The sequence below is a fragment of the Oncorhynchus masou genome, chromosome 12 (genome assembly GCF_036934945.1).
Source record: "Oncorhynchus masou masou isolate Uvic2021 chromosome 12, UVic_Omas_1.1, whole genome shotgun sequence".
In the NCBI taxonomy this organism is placed as follows: Eukaryota; Metazoa; Chordata; class Actinopteri; order Salmoniformes; family Salmonidae; genus Oncorhynchus; species Oncorhynchus masou.
The window spans coordinates 40686510-40710850 of record NC_088223.1 but is presented as its reverse complement, the minus strand read 5'-3'; the positions used below and the strand labels follow the sequence as shown (position 1 = coordinate 40710850).

General features: G+C 40.9%; 1 protein-coding gene and 1 long non-coding RNA gene across 2 annotated transcripts; both read left to right on the top strand.

The window, feature by feature from the left end:
- Positions 1-823: 823 nt before the first annotated feature.
- On the top strand, positions 824-2134 carry LOC135549324 (zinc import ATP-binding protein ZnuC-like). Its single transcript, XM_064979330.1, has 2 exons — positions 824-838; positions 1430-2134. Exons 1-2 carry the CDS (start codon positions 824-826, stop codon positions 2105-2107), a joined length of 693 nt encoding a protein of 230 aa, XP_064835402.1. The 3' UTR covers positions 2108-2134.
- Positions 2135-10997: 8863 nt separating this feature from the next.
- On the top strand, positions 10998-22616 carry LOC135549105 (uncharacterized). Its single transcript, XR_010456939.1, has 4 exons — positions 10998-11448; positions 21595-21632; positions 21717-21819; positions 21940-22616. It is a non-coding gene; the product is annotated as an uncharacterized LOC135549105 (long non-coding RNA).
- The last annotated feature ends 1725 nt before the right edge of the window (positions 22617-24341 follow it).

Below are 24341 nucleotides of genomic sequence, written 5' to 3'. Positions count from 1 at the left end.
ATTCTTGAAATAAGTGTACGACAGGCTATTTTATGTCTAGTCTTGCTTTTACTGGTACTCCAAGATCTAAAGAGGAATCGTTGGGAATAATACTGCAGTGAGAGCCTTGTAAAAAGACTGTCCTGCACCTCTCCTCTCTACCTAACATCCCCTCACAGTCCCTTAAACGTGAATCACATTTTAGTTTGGCGTACCCCTGACGGCATTGCACGTACCCCAGGGGGAACCCCAGTTTGGGAATACCTGTCCTCTATGGTGTACATGACAGAAGCCTAGTTGAACCCTCCACCCCCTCCTCCCTTTGACCCCCTCCCTTTGCCCCCCATACCAACCCAACTCTGACAGTATATAATCCCAGGTCTATAACTCATGCTTCACCGCTCTGTAGTCACTGCCAACTTTAAGTACACTAGACTTTTGAAAATAATTCTTTCTGGGATCAAAACTCAATTCATCACTTTTGTCAAGATGAACAAAATCATTTTTGGAATCCTTGCAGTTGCTGCATCTTTTATGCCGGGTGAGTCTAATCGATAATCTATGCCACTCACTCACAAACAAAACTGAGGATGCAGTTTGCTTGGACAATATTTGATTTTAATGGTTATCATTTTAGGGCAGGGCAATCCTCCGCCAGAGGTTTCATCATGTGAGTTAAAGTGTCAATGCCATTCAGTTTGAAGGGTCAGTTCGTTTTTTTTATTGTTTATTTTTCGACTTATCCATGGTTGTCGTTTCATCCATAAAGTTTTTATTGAGTTTGTTGGCTGGTAATGTAGCAATATCCAGCATCTCCAGGCAAAACATTTTTTAGCACGTAGTGATGCTGGTGGAAAAGGTAAGCATCGGCTAGTGGTGTATTCTACAGCATGGAGAGAGCAGGGGAGTGGGTGTGGAATGTAGAAGGTAGAGACCACTTTCCCCATTCTTTTGCTTGCACCGTTAGGGGATTTTTCAAAGAAATCGGAGATTACTGCATAACACTTGTAGAGACCAACAGAGAATAATGGAGACAAGAAAGATTAGTTTTAAATGATGAGAGAGGGATTTGTATGATCAATGCAATGTCTATGTTGTAATGGCATGCCATTTCAGTGATTTTCCTCATTCATTGAATAGCACACCAAACAAGGGTGTGGTCTGCGGTCTTCAGATGTCTATGGCCATACATCAAAACTGGGTGTGGCCTTCAGTTCAACCACAGCAGGTTTTGGTGATGACGATTGCTTTGGTGTTGGCATAGAATTCATATAATGCACAATAACAGTATAGAACAGAATAGAGTGACGTAATGAATGTGCGTCATGTTTCCTCTCACTCTCTCTCTACCCCCAACAATGAATTACTTAGTGACAAAACAATGGTCATTCATTGTCTGTGAAGCCATGTTATCTAATTGTCTAACACCACCCAACGTTGTGTGTTTCAGCCGAGTCCGCCTCAAAGTTTGGGACTTGTATCCCTGACATGCAACAAATGTAGTGTGGGCCTGCTGGGTGTTTGCATGAACACTGCGGATGAGGTCTGCATAACCAACACAAGTAGCTGCTTCACTGGAAGGGTTAGTAAGTACCCTTCCCCGCCTCAACCCCCCCACCTCCCTCACCCATCCGCTCTTCTCATTCAGCCCACCTGGATGACCTGCTTAGTAGAAACTACCCACCCTTGTACACACACACACACACACACACACACACACACACACACACACACACACACACACACACACACACACACACACACACACACACACACACACACACACACACACACACACACACACACACACACACACACACAGCATCATGTTCACTGTCATTCTAACTCTACTATTTTCTCTCTCGCTCTTTCTCGCTCTCTCTTTCGAGCCTTCCCTTCCCTCACTACTTTCGCAGGCTTCAACACCCAAGGCTGTCTGGAGAGTGCTATGTGCAACACCACCACCAACGCCACCCTCCTGGGCACCACTTACACCTCCGTCAAGGCCTGCTGCAACTCCTGCAAGTGCAACCCAGTCACAATTAGCGGCGCAACTTCCGCCAAGCTCTCTGTCACCACAGCTCTTGGCGCCGCCCTGGTGGCCTCCGTGTGGAGCATGCTGTACTAGACCTACTAGAGGAGGGTTTTCCAAACTCTGTCCTCGGGACCCCAAGGGGTGCACGTTTTGGGTTTTGCCCTAGCACTGCATAGCTGATTCAAATAATCAACAAATCATCAAGCTTTGATCATTTGAATCTAGTGCTAGGGGCAACAGCCAAAACGTGCACCACTTGGGGTCCCGAGGACCGAGTTTGGAAAACGCTGAGCTAGAGGAAGTAGAAGACACATTCTGATTCTGAAGAACTAGAAGACCGTCCCAGTTTGTTTTGTTCACGCTACATGTTTAAACCGGCTTGACTCTGGTTTTCTCATGTGTCGATGCTGTTCTAGCATGAAATATGTACTTTTTCATGTTTCCATACTATAACTACTTTGCATGTATAATGTTATTGTTAAATCTCATGGATCCTATGGAGAGGGCCAAAGGGTAACAGTCTGGTTTCAGTCACTGATAACGTTGGATAGCCGTGGATTAGGAAAGGGGTGAGGAATGTGGGCCGAGGTCACGTCAGCTAAAGCGACAAGGAACAGTTCTATTACATACACACCACCTAAGTTTGTGCCTTGCAACAGAGCTGTATTGGCTATCTAGATGTGCAAGAAGAAGACGCTGCCTAATAGTATAAATACTTGTGCTGGTGGAAACATGTCTTTGTCTTTTCTGCTGTTTGACCCGATGTGGGGATAAACTTGGTTTGAGCTTTACTAGTTGTCTGTGAGTTTTATTCTGTTTGTTCAGAACGGAACAGTTGGCATTGTCAACACGATTCACCACGATTTACAGTCAAACTAGAAAGTCCGAATCAGTGAAACAGGAGCCCGGCACCAAAAACAAGGTAGGCACAGTTCTTACACCTGTTACCACTCAGAGTCATAGGCTGAAACAATTATAGGATATGGACCTAGAAAGCCTGAGTTTATTCAGTAGTTCCATTGTGATACAAACGGTTATCAATCATTGGTGTAGGGTTGATTCTGCAAGGATAGGTCCCGAGATCCATAGGGAGATCTATGGTGTAGGATACAGTAGGTTCCGTTAGGATAGGTCCCTAGATCGATAGCTAATGACAGTGTAGGGTAGGTTCTGTGTAGGATAGGTCCCTAGTGGGGGTTGTTCCCCTGAGAGATCCGTAAGTGGGACAAAAGTCCCAGCCGCGGTGGTCGTGAGGCAGTAAAATGTGTGTGTGTGGATATATTTTCATGCATGTGTACTAGTACGAAAGGTTGTAGAGAATAGCCCATGTAGAAGGACAAAGGAAGGAAGTGCAAATGGTGGAGAATAGGAGAAATCTGAGAGTATCTGTACTTGATTAAAGATGAAAGGTTGTTAGTGGGAATGTGGATGGTGAAAAAGGTTGCCTACGAGTTCTGGAGGAGAGCCTCATTCATGGTTAGAAAAGCAAGAAGATATTCAAATGTTGTTTTAACATGATTCGAATGTATTAGCAATAGCAATAAGGAGAGGTTGTTTTATGCCCTATTGGGGCGGGGAACCGTAACTGATTATGTGTAAATAGGAAGACAACTGTGAATAATACTGGTTGTGTGTGTTGTCAACAACAGTGATATGAAGCGTAACACTGGTATAAGACATTAGGTCACCAGCATTCTCCAGTAGAAAATTGCCAAACACTTCAGTATTGTTTCTAATGCAAGGTATCAGGTCCTTTGACCAAATTATTAGGTAGCTATACCGTAACTACTCTCCGGGAAGTGGGTATAACTACCTACATTTAAAAATAAAATAAATTGGTGTGTATTAGAGCTGTGGTTGAGGAAATCTAAATGCTCTGGACACCTTCAGGAGAGGCGTCAGAATAATAACTATTCCCTCCTAACTATTGAAATGGCGACCGGTTGCCCCGATTCTCCATGTAAAGCCATAGAGGCGCTGAAAGAGGCGCATGAGCATTCTACCAATTCAGCTCAAATATGGGAAGAATTGAGCAAACCAGATAAGATTGGTCAGCACTTCCCTGCTGATGGAAAATTACAATCTAATAGAGAATTCAGAGATGCTATAGTGAGTTGGCACAATGACAGAAAACAAAAATCAAAAGCTCAATACACCAGCGTTTTGATGTCAGCGTTCCCATCAACAAAAAAGCAAAACCATTTAAACCAAAATTAGTTGATGTACTCAGCATCAAAAATATTGGGTATGTGAGTACATTGATAGAATGTATACGTCTACTTTGATGGATGGTTTGAAACCAGTTATCAAAACGTCTATTACGGAGGTAGTGGAACAACATTTTCATTGGGATGAAATAGTAAGGCATCTAATTCCGCTCACTTTGTAGCTATGCCGTCCCAGTTGTTTGCCTCTCATCAGTGTAATGCACTGAGTATCCATAGTCAAGAGCTTTTGAGCTATCGGCTCAAATTTTTGAGAGAGAAACACAGAAGCCCAGAATGCATTAAAGACACTCCCTTTGTTTTCACACTGTTTCTGTTCAATTTGAAGATGCTTATGTTGTGGAAGTCGATCACTGTAGTTTTGAAGCTGTAACTCTGAATTCCTAAAGGAGGATGGAAATGTACAGAATTGGTACGTGGAGGAAAATGGGGGAGGGTCATGCTTTTTCAATTTCAATCAAGGGGAGGGTTTAGTATATATTTTTTTAATCTAGTCATGTAATTTGCAATGTAATTTGCAATTGATGAAATGTCTATAGTTCTCAGTGTTTTAAATTAGTTCCTCATTAGGTTATACAGTGCCTTTGGAAAGTATTCAGACCCCTTGACTTTTTCCACATTTTGTTACGTAACAACCTTATTCTAAAATTGATTAAACAAAAAAATGTCCTCATCAATCTACACGCAATATCCCATAATGACGAAGCAAAAAAAGTGTTTTTAGAAATTTTTGCAAATGTATTCAGACCCTTGCTACGAGACTCGAAATGTACCTCTTTTTTCAATTGATCATCCTTGAGATGTTTCTACTACTTGATTGGAGTCCACTTGTGGTAAATTCAATTGATTGGACATGATTGGAAAGGCACACACCTGTCTATATAAGGTCCCACAGATGACAGTGCATGTCAGAGCAAAAACCAAGCCATGAGCTCGAAGGAATTGTCCGTAGAGCTCCGAGACAGGATTGTGTCGAGGCATAGATCTGGGGAAGGGTACGAAAAAATGTCTGCAGCATTGAAGATCCCCAAGAACACAGTGGCTTCTATCATTTAAAAAAATATATATATACAGTGCCTTGCAAAAGTATTCGGCCTCCTTGAACTTTGCGACCTTTTGCCACATTTCAGGCTTCAAACATAAAGATATAAAACTGTATTTTTTGTGAAGAATCAACAACAAGTGGGACACAATCATGAAGTGGAACGACATTTATTGGATATTTCAAACTTTTTTAACAAATCAAAAACGGAAAAATTGGGCGTGCAAAATGATTCAGCCCCTTTACTTTCAGTGCAGCAAACTCTCTCCAGAAGTTCAGTGAGGATCTCTGAATGATCCAATGTTGACCTAAATGACTAATGATGATGAATACAATCCACCTGTGTGTAATCAAGTCTCCGTATAAATGCACCTGCACTGTGATAGTCTCAGAGGTCCGTTAAAAGCGCAGAGAGCATCATGAAGAACAAGGAACACACCAGGCAGGTCCGAGATACTGTTGTGAAGAAGTGTAAAGCCGGATTTGGATACAAAAAGATTTCCCAAGCTTTAAACATCCCAAGGAGCACTGTGCAAGCGATAATATTGAAATGGAAGGAGTATCAGACCACTGCAAATCTACCAAGACCTGGCCGTCCCTCTAAACTTTCAGCTCATACAAGGAGAAGACTGATCAGAGATGCAGCCAAGAGGCCCATGATCACTCTGGATGAACTGCAGAGATCTACAGCTGAGGTGGGAGACTCTGTCCATAGGACAACAATCAGTTGTATATTGCACAAATCTGGCCTTTATGGAAGAGTGGCAAGAAGAAAGCCATTTCTTAAAGATCTCCATAAAAAGTGTCGTTTAAAGTTTGCCACAAGCCACCTGGGAGACACACCAAACATGTGGAAGAAGGTGCTCTGGTCAGATGAAACCAAAATTGAACTTTTTGGCAACAATGCAAAACGTTATGTTTGGCGTAAAAGCAACACAGCTCATCACCCTGAACACCATACCCACTGTCAAACATGGTGGTGGCAGCATCATGGTTTGGGCCTGCTTTTCTTCAGCAGGGACAGGGAAGATGGTTCAAATTGATGGGAAGATGGATGGAGCCAAATACAGGACCATTCTGGAAGAAAACCTGATGGAGTCTGCAAAAGACCTGAGACTGGGACGGAGATTTGTCTTCCAACAAGACAATGATCCAAAACATAAAGCAAAATCTACAATGGAATGGTTCAAAAATAAACATATCCAGGTGTTAGAATGGCCAAGTCAAAGTCCAGACCTGAATCCAATCGAGAATCTGTGGAAAGAACTGAAAACTGCTGTTCACAAATGTCAGTCTCTCGATGTGCAAAACTGACAGAGACATACCCCAAGCGATTTACAGCTGTAATCCCAGCAAAAGGTGGCGCTACAAAGTATTACCTTAAGGGGCTGAATAATTTTGCACGCCCAATTTTTCAGTTTTTGATTTGTTAAAAAAGTTTGAAATATCCAATAAATGTCATTCCACTTCATGATTGTGTCCCACTTGTTGTTGATTCTTCACAAAAAAATATAGTTTTATATCTTTATGTTTGAAGCCTGAAATGTGGCAAAAGGTTGCAAAGTTCAAGGGGGCCGAATACTTTCGCAAGGCACTGTATTTGTAGGGCTCCGTTGTTCTCCATTTCCGCCTGAATGACTTGCCCAAAGTAAACTGCCTGTTGCTCAGGCCCTGAAGCCATGATATGCATATGATTGGTACCATTGGAAAGATCACACTTTGAAGTTTGTGGAAATGTTAAAATAATGTACGGGAATATAACAGTAGATATGGTAGGAGAAAATCCAAAAACAAACCTTCCTGGATGCAATTCCTATGGCTTCCACAGCGTGTCAGAAGTCTATGCTGAAGGTTTCAGGCTTGTCACTTCAAAAACTAATAAGAAATATCAGTTTTAGTACAGGAACACAGTCTTGGAAATTTGTGTTCGCGCACGCCATGAAGACAGTACACACCTGCTAAAATCGTTTTCCTGTTGAACATGCTTCTTTCCATAAGAAATATTCTAGTTTGATTACAGGAGTGAAGTTTGATTACAGGAGTGAATAGAAACATATTTTGACTTGTTGAAACAAAGTTTAGGGGTAGATTTTCGGATTCCTTTCTCTGCATGTTGAACGAGTGGATTACTCAAATCGATGGTGCCAACTAAACTGACTTTTGGGATATGAAAGAAGGATTTTATCTAACAAAACGACACTACATGTTATAGCTGGGACCCTTTGGACGATAAATCAGAGGAAGATTTTCAAAAAGTTAGTGAATATTTTATCGTTATTTGTGAATGTATGAAACCTGTGCCAGTGGAAAAATATTTTGATGTGGGCGCCGTCCTCAAACAATCACATGGCATGTTTTGCTGTAATAGCTACTGTAAATCAGATAGTGCCGTTAGAATAACAAGAATTCAGCTGATATAAGACACTTATATGTACCTAAAATATCCATACATTTTATGATTATTTATTTGAATTGTGCGCCATCCAGCTTCACCGCTAGCGCGACGCCTATCCCTATTAACATGTTTTATTTTTGGTCATTTTTGACCCTTTTTCTCCCCAGTTGGTAGTTACAGTCTTTTCCCATCACTGCAACTACCTGTATGGACTCGGGAGAGGCGAAGGTCGAGAGCCATCCATCGTCCGAACCACGACCCCGCCAAGCCGCACTGCTTCTTGACACACTGCCTGCTTAACCCGGAAGCTATCCGCACCAATATGTCGGAGGAAACACCATACAGCTGGCGAAATCAGCGTGCATGTGCCCGGGCCCGACACAAGGTGTCGCTAGAGTGTGATGGGACAAGGACATCCAGCCGGCCAAACCCTCCCCTATCTCGGACGACGCTGGGCCAATTGTACGCCACCTCATCGGTCTCCCAGTTGCGGCCGGCTGCATCACAGCTCGGGATTGAACCTGGATCTGTAGTGATACCTCTAGCACTGCAATGCAGTGCCTTGCGCCACTCAGGAGGGCCTCCATCATTCTTAAATGGAGGAAGTTTGGAACTACCAAGACTCTTCCTAGAGCTGGCTGCCAGGTCAAACTGAGCAATCGGGAGAGAAGGCTCTTGATCAGGGAGGTGACCAAGAATCCGATGGTCACTCTGACGGAACTCTAGAGTTCCTCTGTGGAGATGGGAGAACCTTCCAGAAGGACAACCATCTCTGCAGCATTCCACCAATCAGGGCCAGACAGAAGCCACAATATTCTCTGGTCTGATAAATCCAAGATTGGACTCTTTGGCCTGAATGCCAAGTGTCACGTCTGGTGGAAAACTTGCACCATCCCTACTATAAGGCATGGTGGTGGCGGCATCATGCTGTGGGGATGTTTTTCAGCGGCAGGGACTGGGAGACTAGTCAAGATTGAGGCAAAGATGAACGGTGCAAAGTACAGAGATCCTTGATGAAAACCTGTTTCAGAGCGCTCAGGACCTCAGACAGGGGCAAAGGTTCACCTTCCAACAGAACAATGACCCTACGCACACAGACAAGACAATGCAGGAGTGGCTTCGGGACAAGTCTATGTATATCCGTGAGTGGCCCAGCTAGAGCCCATACTTGAACCCGATCTAACATTTCTAGAGAGACCTGAAAATGGCTGTGCAGCAACGCTCCCCATCCAACCTGACAGAGCTTAAGAGGATCTGCAGAGAAGACTGGGATTTTGTCCCCAAATACAGGTGTGCCAAGCTTGTAACGTCATACCCAATCATATTTTGTGCTGTAATCACTGCCAAAGGTGTATAATGGGACTTTTAATATTTGTGCTTTTCTGGTAACTGATTTTTGTGTTCTATTCATGTGCTGTTCTAATAACCAATTTCTGTGTTCATGCAAGTGACTGATTTAACGAACCCTTACTTATCAGTATCTGAAATTTGGCAGTACGCCCAGACCTTGTTTTTAGAACAAACAAAAGATATCTCAGATTCAAGGTCTCAGTTTAGAGAGGAGAAGCCTTGTGAGATATTGGTCTGTCACATGTTATGAACCAGTGCTGGTCGGTCACATGAATGAAACAAAACTGTTATGATGAATGAATTATGCTAAATCATGCAAATATAACTTGTCTGTGTATAGTCGTATATAAGACAACTGCTGGGCCTGCCCAGGGAAAGCACCTGATTGACATGTGTACTATGGTGCATTGAGTTGGTTGGAACCTCTCCAGAATTCTGGCAAATAAAGGGTGATTCATTTAAGATTGACATCGAGGGTCCCTGTGTAATAACTTCAACAAAGTACTGAGCAAAGGGTCTGAATAATTATGTAAATGTGATCTTTCCGTTTTTCTTTTTAATAGATTAGCAAACATTTCTAAAAACCTGTTTTTGCTTTGTCATTATGGGGTATTGTGTGTAGATTGATGAGGGGAAAATATATTTAATCAATTTTAGAATAAGGATGTAACGTAACAAAATGTGGAAAAGGTCAAGGGGTCTGAATACTTTCCAAAGGCACTGTATTTTTTTAAATATTATTATTCAACATTTTTATCAGGGGGTGCAGCAGCACCCTCAGCACCCTTACTTCCCGCAGGTAAGGGTGCTGTATTAATCTTTATTCACCAACCTACTTACTTTTTCTATTGTTGTTGCATTGTCGACAGGTTAACCTACAAGTAGCCATTTTATTGCACTGTGTACTCCATGTATATCATGTGTATATGACAAATAAACAAACTTGAACTTGAACTTAGAAGGGAAGGGGTGGGCAGCCAGAAAGAGAGGGGAAAAGAAGAAAAATACATAGGCTTTTAGATGGTGTCCCCAAATGTTAAGTAATCTAGAAATATCACATTAGCTGGTAGAACTGACAAAATTAAATTAATCAGTCTTCTAATTTATTCCATTCCACAGTTGTTTTGTGTTTTTTTTGGCTCATGTCTTAATGTTCATATAGCCTAGGGGCTATGTAGCTTCTTATCTATCATGTTTAGATTTATGTTAGTCTGTTATGCGGACACTTTAATGTTTCTTTATAGTTGAGTTGCCCTGGTCGTGTCAGTATACAGTAACTTTAAAGAGCAAATGCTCCTAAAAAGCAACTTCTCATTTAGAAAACCGCGTATGTGCCATCGATATGAGTCAGAAACATTTATTCTACTGTCAAAATTGACTACAAAGTGTAAATAGCATCATTTTGGTCATAAAGTCAGTCTCGTACAAAACTTTTTTGTCATTTAGTAGACACTCCTATCCAGAGCAACTTATAGGAGATATTAGGGTTAATTACCTTGCTCAAGTGCATATTGACAGATTAACCTTTCGGTTACTGGCCCAACATTCTGAACTGCTAGGTTACCTGCCAGCCACAACTGGCAGCACACAAGTAATCAATTCGGAGTGCAGCTGCATGCAACCCGATCGTAATGCCTGTGGTAAACTATAAATAGTAGAAATACATCTACAAATATTGAAAATATTTTATGAGACAACTAAAAAATTGCAACATGAAAATATTGTACCATTGACATTATGCAATTTATTGACGGTCCCTAACTAGCCCCGGAGATAGGCTATCCAAAGTCAGGTCGCTCAGCAGCCGGCTGAAGCTAATTGGCAAAATAATTTGGCTAACTCTTCCCACCTGCGAACACACATATGAGACACCCACATTAAACCACCCCAAAACCAACTCACGTTTGAGTTCAGTCATGACCGCTAGCATTTCTTATTGAATCAAATTTAAAACGAGGTTAAATCAGGAAGTGCAGTTGTCCTTTAAAACTAACTGAAGACATGTTGTACAACTACCTTACTTCCTTGCAGATGAGCCAAGGAGGTGGACAGATAAGAACAGCAGACAAGTGGAGCACTTAGAACAGCAGCCAGGGACAACTGGTAGGGAAGAGGATGATTTACGTAACACAGACACAGGCCAAAAATAAGTTAAGCTACCCAGTATCCACTTGAACGTTTTGGATTGCAAAACTAAAGAAGCACACCAGACAAGACAGAAACAGCAACATAAGAATAAATGATGGAGAGCGGCACCAGACAAGACAGAGAAATAGCAACAGAATAATATGATATGATTGAGAGAGACATCAGAAGAACAGAACAGGCTATAACTGAAGAGGATTGACAGTAACAAACAAGAACCCGAGACAGCCACAGACAAGACAGAAAAAGTGACAGAAGAGATGGAGAGAGAACAGAGGTGGGTTGAGCACACAGTAGACTGTATCACTTCAACCTGCTATATAGATTCTAACTATATTTGCACAAATTATAACAGGTGAAATACAGACAGTGAAAAAGTAAAACATGGTTTACAAAGAATTTGCAGGTGAAGTGAAAATGCCCGAGAAATTACCATTACATGTTTTTTTACATCTAGGACAACCCAGGGCAATTAAACTGATTCCAGAGGCCGACCCAAAACAACTTAGGAGGCACGCACACCATCCACCGCTTTTTAATTTATTTTTTATTAACCATGTAGGCTAGTTGAGAACAAGTTCTCATTTACAACTACGACCTGGCCAAGATACTTCAAATTTCTTAGCTATGTGTCACAGTCAGGAGAAGTTCAAAATGATGACTACAGTGTCATGTACCTGTTTGCTACCTGGCAACAACAACCATCATCTTGGTATGTTGTCACTGTGCCAGATTACTTGCTGTGGACTACACAGGCATCTTATAGAAAAGTAAAGGGTTGATATGACAATATTTTGACAATGTCTTCAGTTTTTTAATTGGTTTGAGCGGGAACCCGGGGAGGAGAACAAGGAAAACCTGTTTGTCCTGCTAAGTAGAAAAAAAAGCCGCTCTGAGGAAAGGATTGTTTAAGGGTGGAGAAAATTCCATAACACTGATTATTTTACAACCTCTACAGGATCGGTGGGTCCCCCGCGGGAGAGTTGAGCTAACGTAGGCTAATATGATTAGCATGAGGTTGTAACTAGCAAGAATATTTTGCAGGACATAGACATATCTGATATTGTCAGAAATCTTAAAATCTTGTTAATTGTACTGCAATGTCCAATTCACAGTAGCTATTACAGTGAAAGAATGCCATGCTACTGTTAGAGGAGAGTGCACAGCTATGAACTTGAACATGTATTAATAAACCAATTAGGCACATTTTGGCAGTCTTGATACAAAATTTGAACAGAAATGCAATGGTTCATCGGATCAGTCTAAAACTTTGCACATGCACTGCTGCCATCTAGTGGCCAAAATCTAAATTGTCAAAGATGATGGTACAAAACATATTTTTTTCTTTGTATTACCAGATCTAATGTGTAATATTCTCCTTCATTAATTTAACATTTCCACAAACTTCAAAGTGTTTCCTTTCAAATGGTATCAAAGATATGCATATCCTTGCTTCAGGTCCTGAGCTCCAGGCAGTTAGATTTGTGTCCTTTTAGGTGAAAATTTGCAAAGTCATCCAGCCATCACATACAGTATACACATTTACACTTTAAAAGGTTTTAAAAGTCAAAAATGTTTCAGATTTACCCAATCAGTCAAGCCATTCATGGTTAATACACTGCTAACATCAAATTAGTACGCAGAGTTCTTCCCAAACAAGAAAGTAACTTGGATAAATTTCCAGTTAACCTTGATATCCCAATAACGATAACAGGTAAACACATAGAACTTTAAAGCTTGTTACAGTAATTTGTGCAGGCTAACTCAAATGAGCGGCTAACATAATGTAGCTAGGCAACTTTACATACTGTATACGCCTGTCACCTACTACCACACTTTGTTCAAAGGCACTTAAATATTTTGTCTTGCCCATTCACCCTCTGAATGGCACACATACAGTACACAATCCATGTCTCAATTGTCTCAAGGTATAAAAATCATTCTTTAACCTGTATTTTCCCGTTCATCTACACTGTTCGAAATGCATTTAAGTTACATCAACAAGGTATCATAGCATTCACCTGGATTCACTTGGTCAGTCTATGTCTATGAAAGAGCAGTTGTTCCTAATGTTTTGTACACTCCGTGTATGTTAGCAAATGTTGTCAACAGAAATACAGTTTAAAAGTCACACACAATGGATAAACCTATTACAACTGCTGGGTCTGCAGGCTTCTATTCCAGACCAGCACTAACGCACCTTATTCAATGTATCAAACTTAATTAGTTAATAATTAAAGTGTCTTGCTGGGCTGGAATAGAAGTCTGCTCACCAAGTAGACCTGAAATTATGCCTTAGTAGTTATAGCCTACTTGTTACTAAGATGGCGAACCTTTACATATGACTTAACTTACTTACTTGTTAGTGTCGAGTCTTTGAAGTGAAGTGTTTAAACTTCTTTTAATTGTTAACTTGAAACAATTATTCAAGATGAATTAGTGTCAATGTTGATTAATCACAGATCACAATCCTCTAATCAAGAGGGGAAGTGAATGTGTATCTAATTTGTCTGTGATTCTGTGTTGTCCTCTCGATGGAACATTACAGTTTTGTTCAGTTGTAAGCTCTCCAATTAGTTTTGTTTGATTGTCACTCTCTCTCTGCATACTATGGCTGCAACACCTACAGTATGATGGCATTAGCCTTATTAGCATTTGCAATGCACGACTTGACATTGTGCATCTGAAGCAGAGAATAGCTTGACTCACACATTGTTTGATATTGTAGAGCTATACGTTCTCAATTTAAAAATAATACCAGTAGACAATAATAATAGTATACAATGTACAGTGGGGCAAAAAAGTATTTAGTCAGCCACCAATTGTGCAAGTTCTCCCACTTAAAAAGATGAGGCCTGTAATTTTAATCATAGGTACACTTCAACTATGACAGACAAAATGAGAAAAAAATCCAGAAAATCACATTGTAGGATTTTTAATGAATTTATTTGCAAATTATGGTGGAAAATAAGTATTTGGTCACCTACAAACAAGCAAGATTTCTGGCTCTTGCAGACCTGTAACTTCTTCTTTAAGAGGCTCCTCTGTCCTCCACTCATTACCTGTATTAATGGCACCTGTTTGAACTTGTTATCAGTATAAAAGACACCTGTCCACAACCTCAAACAGTCACACTCCAAACTTCACTATGGCCAAGACCAAAGAGCTGTCAAAGGATACCAGAAACAAAATTGCACCAGGCTGGGAAGACTGAATCTGCAATAGGTAAGCAGCTTGGTTTGAAGAAATCAACTGTGGGAGCAATTATTAGGAAATGGAAGACATACAAGACCACTGATAATCTCCCTCGATCTGGGGCTTCACGCAAGATCTCACCCCGTGGGGTCAAAATGATCACAAGAACGGTGAGCAAAAATCCCAGAACCACACGGGGGCACCTAGTGAATGACCTGCAGAGAGCTGGGACCAAAGTAACAAAGCCTACCATCAGTAACACACTACGCCGCCAGGGACTCAAATCCTGCAGTGCCAGATGTGTCCCCCTGCTTAAGCCAGTACATGTCCAGGCCCGTCTGAAGTTTGCTAGAGAGCATTTGGATGATCCAGAAGAAGATTGGAAGAATGTCATATGGTTAGATGATACTAAAATAGAACTTTTTGGTAAAAACTCAACTCATCGTGTTTGGAGGACAAAGAATGCTGAGTTGCATCCAAAGAACACCATACCTACTGTGAAGCATGGGGGTGGAAACATCATGCTTTGGGGCTGTTTTTCTGCAAAGGGACCAGGACGACTGATCCGTGTAAAGAAAAGAATGAATGGGGTCATGTAATATTGAGATTTTGAGTGAAAACCTCCTTCCATCAGCAAGGGCATTGAAGATGAAATGTGGCTGGGTCTTTCAGCATGACAATGATCCCAAACTCACCACCCGGGCAACGAAGGAGTGGCTTCGTAAGAAGCATTTCAAGGTCCTGGAGTGGCCTAGCCAGTCTCCAGATTTCAACCCCATAGAAAATCTTTGGAGGGAGTTGAAAGTCCGTGTTGCCCAGCAACAGCCCAAAACATCACTGTTCTAGAGGAGATCTGCATGGAGGAATGGGCCAAAATACCAGCAACAGTGTGTGAAAACCTTGTGAAGACTTACAGAAAACGTTTGACCTCTTGTCATTGCCAACCAAGGGTATATAACAAAGTATTAAGATAAACTTTTGTTATTGACCAAATACTTAATTTCCACCATAATTTGCAAATAAATTCATTAAAAATCCTACAATGTGATTTTCTGGATTTTTTTTCTCATTTTGTCTGTCATAGTTGAAGTGTACCTATGAAGAAAATTACTGGCCTCTCGCATCTTTTTAAGTGGGAGAACTTGCACAATTGGTGGCTGACTAAATACTTTTTTGCCCCACTGTATATTAAACCAGATTTTGTACATGCCTTGTGCTAGCAACAAATTGTTTAGTGCAAATCCAAACCTTGTTATCTAGGTAGTGAAATCTCTGCAAGCAGGAAATGATGGGATCCTTAGCATAAAACATACACATAACTAGTACTACCAAGTCTCCCAGGTCTGAGTGGCACTTGGAGGTGCCACTGTGATAATGAAGATGGTTTGCCTAAGCCTACCACAACATTTACATTGTCTATGCTAAATGTGTTTAAACTAGTATAAAGAAAGAATAGTTAGGCTATTGGGAATGCATTTTATTCAATTGGACAAGGCAAAGCAGAGGTGACTGTCACGCCCTGACCTTAGAAAGCCTTTTTATGTCTCTATTTGGTTTGGTCAGGGTGTGATTTGGGGTGGGCATTCTATGTTTTGTTTTCTATGATTTTGTGTTTCTATGTTTTGGCCGGGTATGGTTCTCAATCAGGGACAGCTGTCTATCGTTGTCTCTGATTGGGAACCATACTTAGGTAGCCCTTTTTCTCTCCTTTCGTTGTGGGTAGTTGTCTTTGTTTGTGGCACTATATCCCTTACGCTTCACGGTCGTGTTGTATGGTTTATGATGAAAAGCACACCTAATGTTAGAGTATCTCTTCTTCAGGTCACCAATACCATCAGGGTTGTTGACTGTCCAGTTAACAGGACAGTTGTAAATCTCGCAGTGCCTTGTCACAATCGTATATTTTAGAAAAACAACAAATGTCTGTACATTTTAGGTACATATAAGTGTCTTATATCCGCTGAAAGCTTAAATTCTTGTTATTATTACTGCACTGTCCAATTTACAGTAGCTATTACTGCGGAAAAATGCCATGCTATTGTTTAAGGAGAGCTCCTAACAACAAATAACTTTGTCACCACGATAGGTTTTATAAATTCCCCTCTGAAGGTGAAATTTGTACTTTCATTCTGAAATGTTGCTCTGATTTATCATCAAAAGGGTCCCAAAGGCAACATGAAGTGTTGTTTTGTTAGATAAAATCATTTTTCATATCCTAAAAAGGTCCATATAGCATGCATGATCAATTTTTTATTTCCACTCAATTTGCAAAGAAATGAATCTGTGAAATTCTAACCCTAAACGTTGTTTCAACCAGTCAAATCACGTTCGTATGAATTCCTCAGAGATCCTAGAACGTAACCAGACTTCGCTATATCATTAGGGGTTTAGTATATCCTATAGGACATCAAATTTGGTCAGAGAGCAATGCCTTCATGGCACGCCGATGACGCGGCCGGTCTTCATTTGATCGACTGTATCTTTGTCAAATAAGCACCAATCGGGGTCAAACAAAGTTAGCTAGATAGCCAATGAGCCAAACCCTATATCTGTCGTAAAATGTAGCTACTAACCTTGTGCGACAGCATGCCTTTTTCTTTTCGTCAAAAATTATAAGAATATTCAGTAATGAGTTATGAAAACTGGTTGTTTTGCAAATGTTGAATTTATAATATGGCTACTAATACTGGAAAAGCTAAATCAAAGTCCAAGTATACAGATTTGGCAATATTCTTGCAGAAAAAGGTTATATGAATGCAAATGTCTCCTTCACAATTTGCCTAAATGTACCTGGGTGACTTCCCACTAATGTCATGTAGTTCGCTTATACTTCGCTCTTACTTCAAGGTATCCATTAAACTTTGCACCTACACTGCTGCCATCTTCTGGACACCATCGGAATTACACCCAGAGTGATGGCTAGAACTTGGACCTTTATGTTGCATTTCAAAGATAGTGGTAGAAAAAAATGGTTGTTTTTTTCATTATATTTTCCTCTACCAGATCTATTGTGTTATATTCTCCTACAGTCAAATCACATTTCCACAAACAAAAGGGGACTATCCCTAATTAATGTCCATACATTTCCCCTCTTATGAATGAAGTTCTCAACCAACTATCATTGGTTCAGTGCCACTGGAGAGTTTTTCAAGACAGTAATGTCCTCATCCAGGCAAGATTGACGTCACATTGTACAATTTGTCTCTCCCTTTGTTGTAGGTCTAGATTAGATGGTTGCAATTGTGGTAGCAATTCTATAGTAAGAGAGACTGTAGATTCCTCAAACAACAACTTTATAATAGTATTAGCAAAAATAAAGCAATTAGGAAAGCCCAACGAACAGAGTTGTCTCTCTCCACTCTGTTCAGATTAAGATAGTTGACGTTGCCACCATTGTCTGTTCCTTCCTGCATGTTTCCACCCATCTAAATTTCTGTAGATTGTGAAAACAGGACGTCACATACTGAGATAGCACCCAAAGGGCTCTTACCTGTACACCAAGACTTATGACCAAGTCACATAAGACAATCCTGTATTAGTAAAAATACTAACCTATAACAATGGACAATTATCTAAATAAAAACAGCATGGTAGGTCTAATAAAACAGTATAGTATGTCAAGCATATGTGATCGACCGCCTTGATTCGGTCTTATGTAGCAAAATTTGAAATGGTGTTTTTTACATTGGATAAAAGCAGAGACACAGAGCTACATAGTATATCATACACTGCATTTGAGGAACAATGAGAAAGTAATTCTGCTTTGAAAGTTAATAAACTTGTAACCTCATATTTGGAAAATGGCCTTTGAATGTTTTGGTACCTACTAGAAAGCTCTTCTTTGTCTACACCCATTTAGCATCATTCATACCCTCTTAAGCTTTAGCTCCAGCCAGCTATCATTAGCCTGCTAGCTAACAGTACACTTTCACTTAAAATGAAAATACTTTGTCAAAATTAGAAATGTGTAATATCTGAAAATGTAGCTAGCTAGACTATCTTACCGTTGATCTGAAATCGGAGTAGATAGCCTGAGCGAATTTATCAGCTACGTCTATCAAAATTTGTTGCAGTGACATTCTATTGAAATTGATAATTGCATAGTGGAGTATTTTGTTAAGACATATAGCTAGCTAGCTAGCTAAGCAATTAACCATAATCCCAACTCATGACAATTACTACCCTGCATGAATCTGCAGGTAGCTAACCAACCAGGTTCAATGTTAGCTAGCTAGCTAAGCAAATGGCTCTGATATATGAATAATAAGACCATACACATAATGTTAAGTAGCGAGCCAGATAGCTAACTTTAGCTAGCTAGTTAACAGTACACCTTAACTTGAAATGAAAATACTTGATGTCAAAATTAGAAATGTGTAACATCTGAAAATGTAGCTAGCTAGACTATCTTACCTGTATACATCATTGTTGGATGTTTCTCCCTGTATCGCATGCCATGGTTGCTCTTAGTTTGGCGATTTAATCCAGAGACAGGTGTTTTCTCCATCTCCTTAGCTATCATACTCTAATTCCACTGATTTCAAAACTCAGTCATCCAAAAAGTGGAAAGCAACACTTATGCAGTTCTACTAAGCAATATATTTAAACAAATATCTAGTTTTGTATTTTTATTTTTTTAAATATCAGGGGTGCTGCAGCACCTTCAGCACCCCTACTTCCCGCAGCTATGCATTCAAGACAATGTCATTTTTTATTGATCTGTTTGTCAGTGTCAGCTGAGTAGGTGATACATTGTGAGTTGTCTTGTTAAAAAATATTCCACTAATGTCTCTAGTCATTCAAAGTGTCGTAGAATTGAGTGAAATGTGCTGACCAAAGCTAGCTAATGCTGGCTAACTCATTCTATAAAATGGATAAAATGCATTTTCCAATTGCAATGTTTGCCTATGCCCACGCATATTGTCAAGAAAATGTTCTATTTTTAATACCCTCAAAGACCAAGTTAAGCTCACCTCATTTCAAAATAGGCCATCATCACTGTCAATCATGAATGATAATCTTCACGTTTTACCTGTGAAACGTCCAAACTGCATCTGCATGCCAATCAGTTTTGTGGAAATATGCATTTAGATCGTCTTGAATTATTGTTTCATGAGCGAAGTAGAGCAGATGGTGTTAACAAACTATACTGAACAAAAAAATATGAATGCAACATACAACATTTACAGTTCATTTAAGGAAAGCAGTCAATTGAAATAAATTAATTAGGCCATGAAGCCATGGGTGGCATAGGCCCAGGCCCATCCACAGGGGAGCTGGCCCAGCCAATCAGAATGAGTTTTTCCTCATGAAAGGGCTTTATTACAGACAGAAATACTCCTCAGTTTCATCATCTGTCCAGGTGGCTGGTCTAAAATGACCCTGCAGGTAAAGAAGCCAGATGTGGGGTCCTGGGCAGGAGTGCTTACACTTAGTCTGCGGTTTTGAGGTCGGTTGGATGTACTGTCAAATTCTCAGAAATGACGTTGGAGGCGGCTTATGGAAGAAAAATGAACATCCACACTTCCGGTGGACATTCCTGCAGCCAGCATGCCAATTGCATGCTCCCTCAAAACTTGAGACATCTGTGGCATTGTGTTGTGTGACAAAACTGTACATTTACGAGTGACCTTTTATTGTCCCCAGCACAAAGTGCATCTGTGTAATACATTTGTGCACAAAATCTGAGAGAAATTGTGCATATAGAAAATTTCTGTGATCTTTCATATCAGCTCATGAAACATGGGACAAATACTTTACATGTTGCGTTCATATTTTTGTTCAGTATATTAGCCTTTCTTGTATTTTGTTTATATCAAAGCAATCACTACAGACTATATACAAAATCATGTGTACACCTCCTTTAAATTAGTGGATTCGGCTATTTCAGCCACACCTGTTGATGACAGGTGTATAAAATTGAGCACACAGCCATGCAATATCCATAGACAGACATTGGCATTAGAATGGCCTTACTGAAGAGCTCAGTGACTTCTAATGTGGCACCGTCATAGGATGCCAACTTCCCAACAAGCCAGTTCGTCAAATGTGCTGAAGCGCATATCGTGTACAAAACATCTGTCCTCAGTTGCAACACTCACTACTGAGTTCCGAACTGCCTCTGGAAGCAAAGTCAGCACAATAACTTTTCAAGAAATGGGTTTCCATGGCCGAGCACCCGCACACAAACATAAGCTAATCATGCGCAATGCTAATCACTGTCAGTGTAGTCAGCTCATCTATCCCCATTGTGACCGTGTCTGTGCCTCGACCTAGGTTGGTCAAAACTGAACATGGCGGTGTTCGTCTTAACAATCTCACTGGAATAAAGACCTCCTCCATTCCCAGAAGCTAGGATATGCATATTCTTGGTACCATTTGAAAGGAAATACTTTGAAGTTTGTGGAAATGTGAATTGAATGTAGGAGACTATAACACAATAGATCTGGTAGAAGAAAATATAATGAAAAAAACAACCAGTTTTTTTTCTACCACCATCTTTGAAATGCAACATAAAGGTCCCAGTTCTAGCCATCACTCTGGTTGTAATTCCGATGGTGTCCACAAGATGGCAGCAGTGCAGCTGCAAAGTTTAACAGCTAGCTTGAAGTAAGAGCGAAGTATGAGAGTATGAGCTAGATTTGGATAGAAAACACTCTAAAGTTTCAACAACTGTTCAAATCATGTCTGTGAGTATAACAGAATTTATTTGACAGGCGAAACCCCGAGGAGAAACCATCCAGGAATTATTTTCTTTGAGGTCACTGTATTTTCTATTGATTTTCTTTGGGAAACTAGATTTCTGTGGCATATGTTTGCAGTTCTTATGGCTTCCACTAGATGTCAACAGTCTTTAGAAATTGGTTGATGTTTGTCCTTTGAGAAATGAAGAAGTATGTCTGTTCAGAACAAGTGTAGAGCCAAGTGTACTCTTGTTTGGTGCGCGCTCCACGTCACGAGCTCCACGTGGATTTTATCCGCTATTGAACACAGTTTATTTCGTCTTAAATTTTATAGATTATTTACATTTTAGGATACCTAAGGATGGATTAGGAAAGTTGTTTGAAATGTTTGAACAAAGTTTACAGGTAATTTATTCCATCATTTTTAGTCATGTTGGACGAGTTGGAACCGGTGTTTTTCTGAATCAAACGCACCAAATAAATGGACTTTTTGGGGATATAAAAAAGGAGTTTATCAAACAAAAGGACCATTTGTGATGTTTCAGGGACATATTGGAGTGCCAACAGAAGAAGATCTTCAAAGGTAAGGCATGAATTAGATCGTTATATCTGACTTTCGTGTCACACCTGCTTGGTTGAAATATGATTTCATGTGTTTGTATGTCAGACAGGTCCTTCAGCGCCTCCTGGAGAACCAATTGTTCGTGAAAGCCGAGAAGTGTGAGTTCCACCACTCTACTATCACCTTTCTGGGATATGTCATTGCTGAGGTCAATGTTCCAATGGATATTGGAAAGTGAAAGCAGTGGTGGATTGGCCTCAAACAACATCCAGGGTGCAGTTGCAACGGTTTCTTGGTTTTGCTAACTTCTACCATCGTTTCATTTCAGATTACAGCACCCTGGTGGGCTCCCTCTCGGTACTCACTTCTCCCAAGGTACCGATCAAATGGTCTGCTGTCGACAAAGCCTTTGTGGACCTGAAGCATTGGTTCACAACAGCACTCATCCTCATCCATCCGGACCACTCATGCCAGCATATACTGTGAAGTGCCTCCTGAGGGTTTGACCATGGGGCAGGGGTTTCCAGAACCTGGCTGACTGGGAGGGTTACGGCCCAGAGGTGAGGTGCTGGGTTCCTGCTAAAGACATCTTGGACCCGGCCCTTATTGCCGATTTCCACCGCCGACACCCCGTTCGGCCAGGTATGCGCCCAGTTAGGACACCAGGCGTCCCTGGGGGGGTACTGTCACACCCTGATCTGTTTCACCTGTCTCTACCCCTTCCAGGTGCATGTATTTATCCATGTGTTTCCTGTCTCTCTGTGCCAGTTCGTCTGGTTGTTTAGTCAAATCAACCAGCGTGTTTTCCCCCGTATTCCTTTTCTATTCTCTTTTGCCAGTCTTCTCGGTTTTGTCCACTGCCTGACTCTGGACTACTTTTCCACCTGATCATCCTGCCTGCCTTGAATCTGCCTGCCCTTCAGTACCTATTGGACTCTGAACTGGTTTTGACCTTTTTGCCTGTACACGACCATTCTCTTGCCTACCCCTTTTGGATTAATAAACATTAAGACTCCAACCATCTGCCTCATGTGTCTGCATCTGGATATAGCCTTGTGCCTTGATAACCTAGGCCGTTCTGATATGACAAATTGAGTCTCCTTTGGTAGCGTTACATTCACTAATTACATGATATTCATTCCACTGTAATGACTGAACCACATTTAATTAGCAAGCTTGTAGATGAGAGAACCCAGCGAACAGTCCTGGTTTCAGGGCTGTACCATGTGTATAATATCAATTTATACAATAGAGTAGACCACTCATCTTACTCTATATACATACAGCTTTTGATCATTAATTACTGAGTGAGTTATGGGTAAGTCATTGTTTTCTTGCATTCTTCAACCTGATGCCATTCGTGATAAGTGACAAGCACATGTTCAGTCAGGTGTTCCTATCTACAGTACCTACGGAATCATTGTTTGTATTGTGTTGTACATGATTCATCAACTTCTCTTGCCTCTCATCCATGTTCCATAGCCCAATCATTGACCTGTAAGCAGTGCAGTGTGGGAGTCTTTGGGACATCATTCTTTTCCACGAACATGGTGTGAACATGGTGTGTGACTCCACTCAACTGCTACACCGGAGAAGCACGTAAATCCGGGACGCTCAAATTAGTATGATATGTTACATTTGGTATGGTTACATAAGACAGATGGTAGCCACCTAGCTACATAGCTAGAATTTGTAACATATACTTTTTGCAAATTTGTAATATATAGTACGTTACATATAATTGTCATTCGGAACATTGCATATAAAATGGGAGATGGACATCCACAAATGAATACATACCATACTAAATGGGGTGTCTCAGATTTACAAACAGAATTAAACTAAATGCTCTGAGACCAGGTTGCAGCGCACTGCAGAGGCCTGTCTGAGGCTTGACCACTTTGGCCAATAGGAATGTTAAAGAAAAAATGTATATTCACCATGTGTCTGCCTCTCCTTCGACTCACATTAAGCATCTCCAATCCAAAATGAAATCTAGAATCGGCTTCCTATTCCGCAACAAAGCATCCTTCACTCATGCTGCCAAACATACCCTCGTAAAACTGACCATCCTGCCGATCCTTGACTTTGGCGACGTCATTTACAAAATAGCCTCCAACACTCTACTCAGCAAATTGGATGTAGTCTATCACAATGCCATCCATTTTGTCACCAAAGCCCCATATACTACCCACCACTGCGACCTGTATGCTCTTGTTGGCTGGCCCTCGCTTCATATTTGTCGCAAAACCCACTGGCTCCAGGTCATCTATAAGTCTCTGCTAGGTAAAGCCCCGCCTTATCTCAGCTCACTGGTCACCATAGCAGCACCCACCTGTAGCATGCGCTCCAGCAGGTATATTTCACTGGTCATCCCCAAAGCAAAAGCCTACTTTGGCCGCCTTTCCTTGTAGTTCTCTGCTGCCTATAACTGGAACAAATTGCAAAATAACTGAAGCTGGAGACTCATATCTCCCTCACTAACTTTAAGCATCAGCTGTCAGAGCAGCTTACCGACCATTGCACCTGTACATAGCCCATCTGTAAATAGCCCACCCAACTACCTCATCCCCATACTGCTATTTCTTTCTCTCCTTTGCACCCCAGTATCTCTACTTGCACATTCATCTTCTGCACATCTATCACTCCAGTGTTTAATTACTAGATTGCAATTATTTTGCCACTATGGCCTATTTATTGCCTTACCTCCCTAATCTTACAACGTTTGCA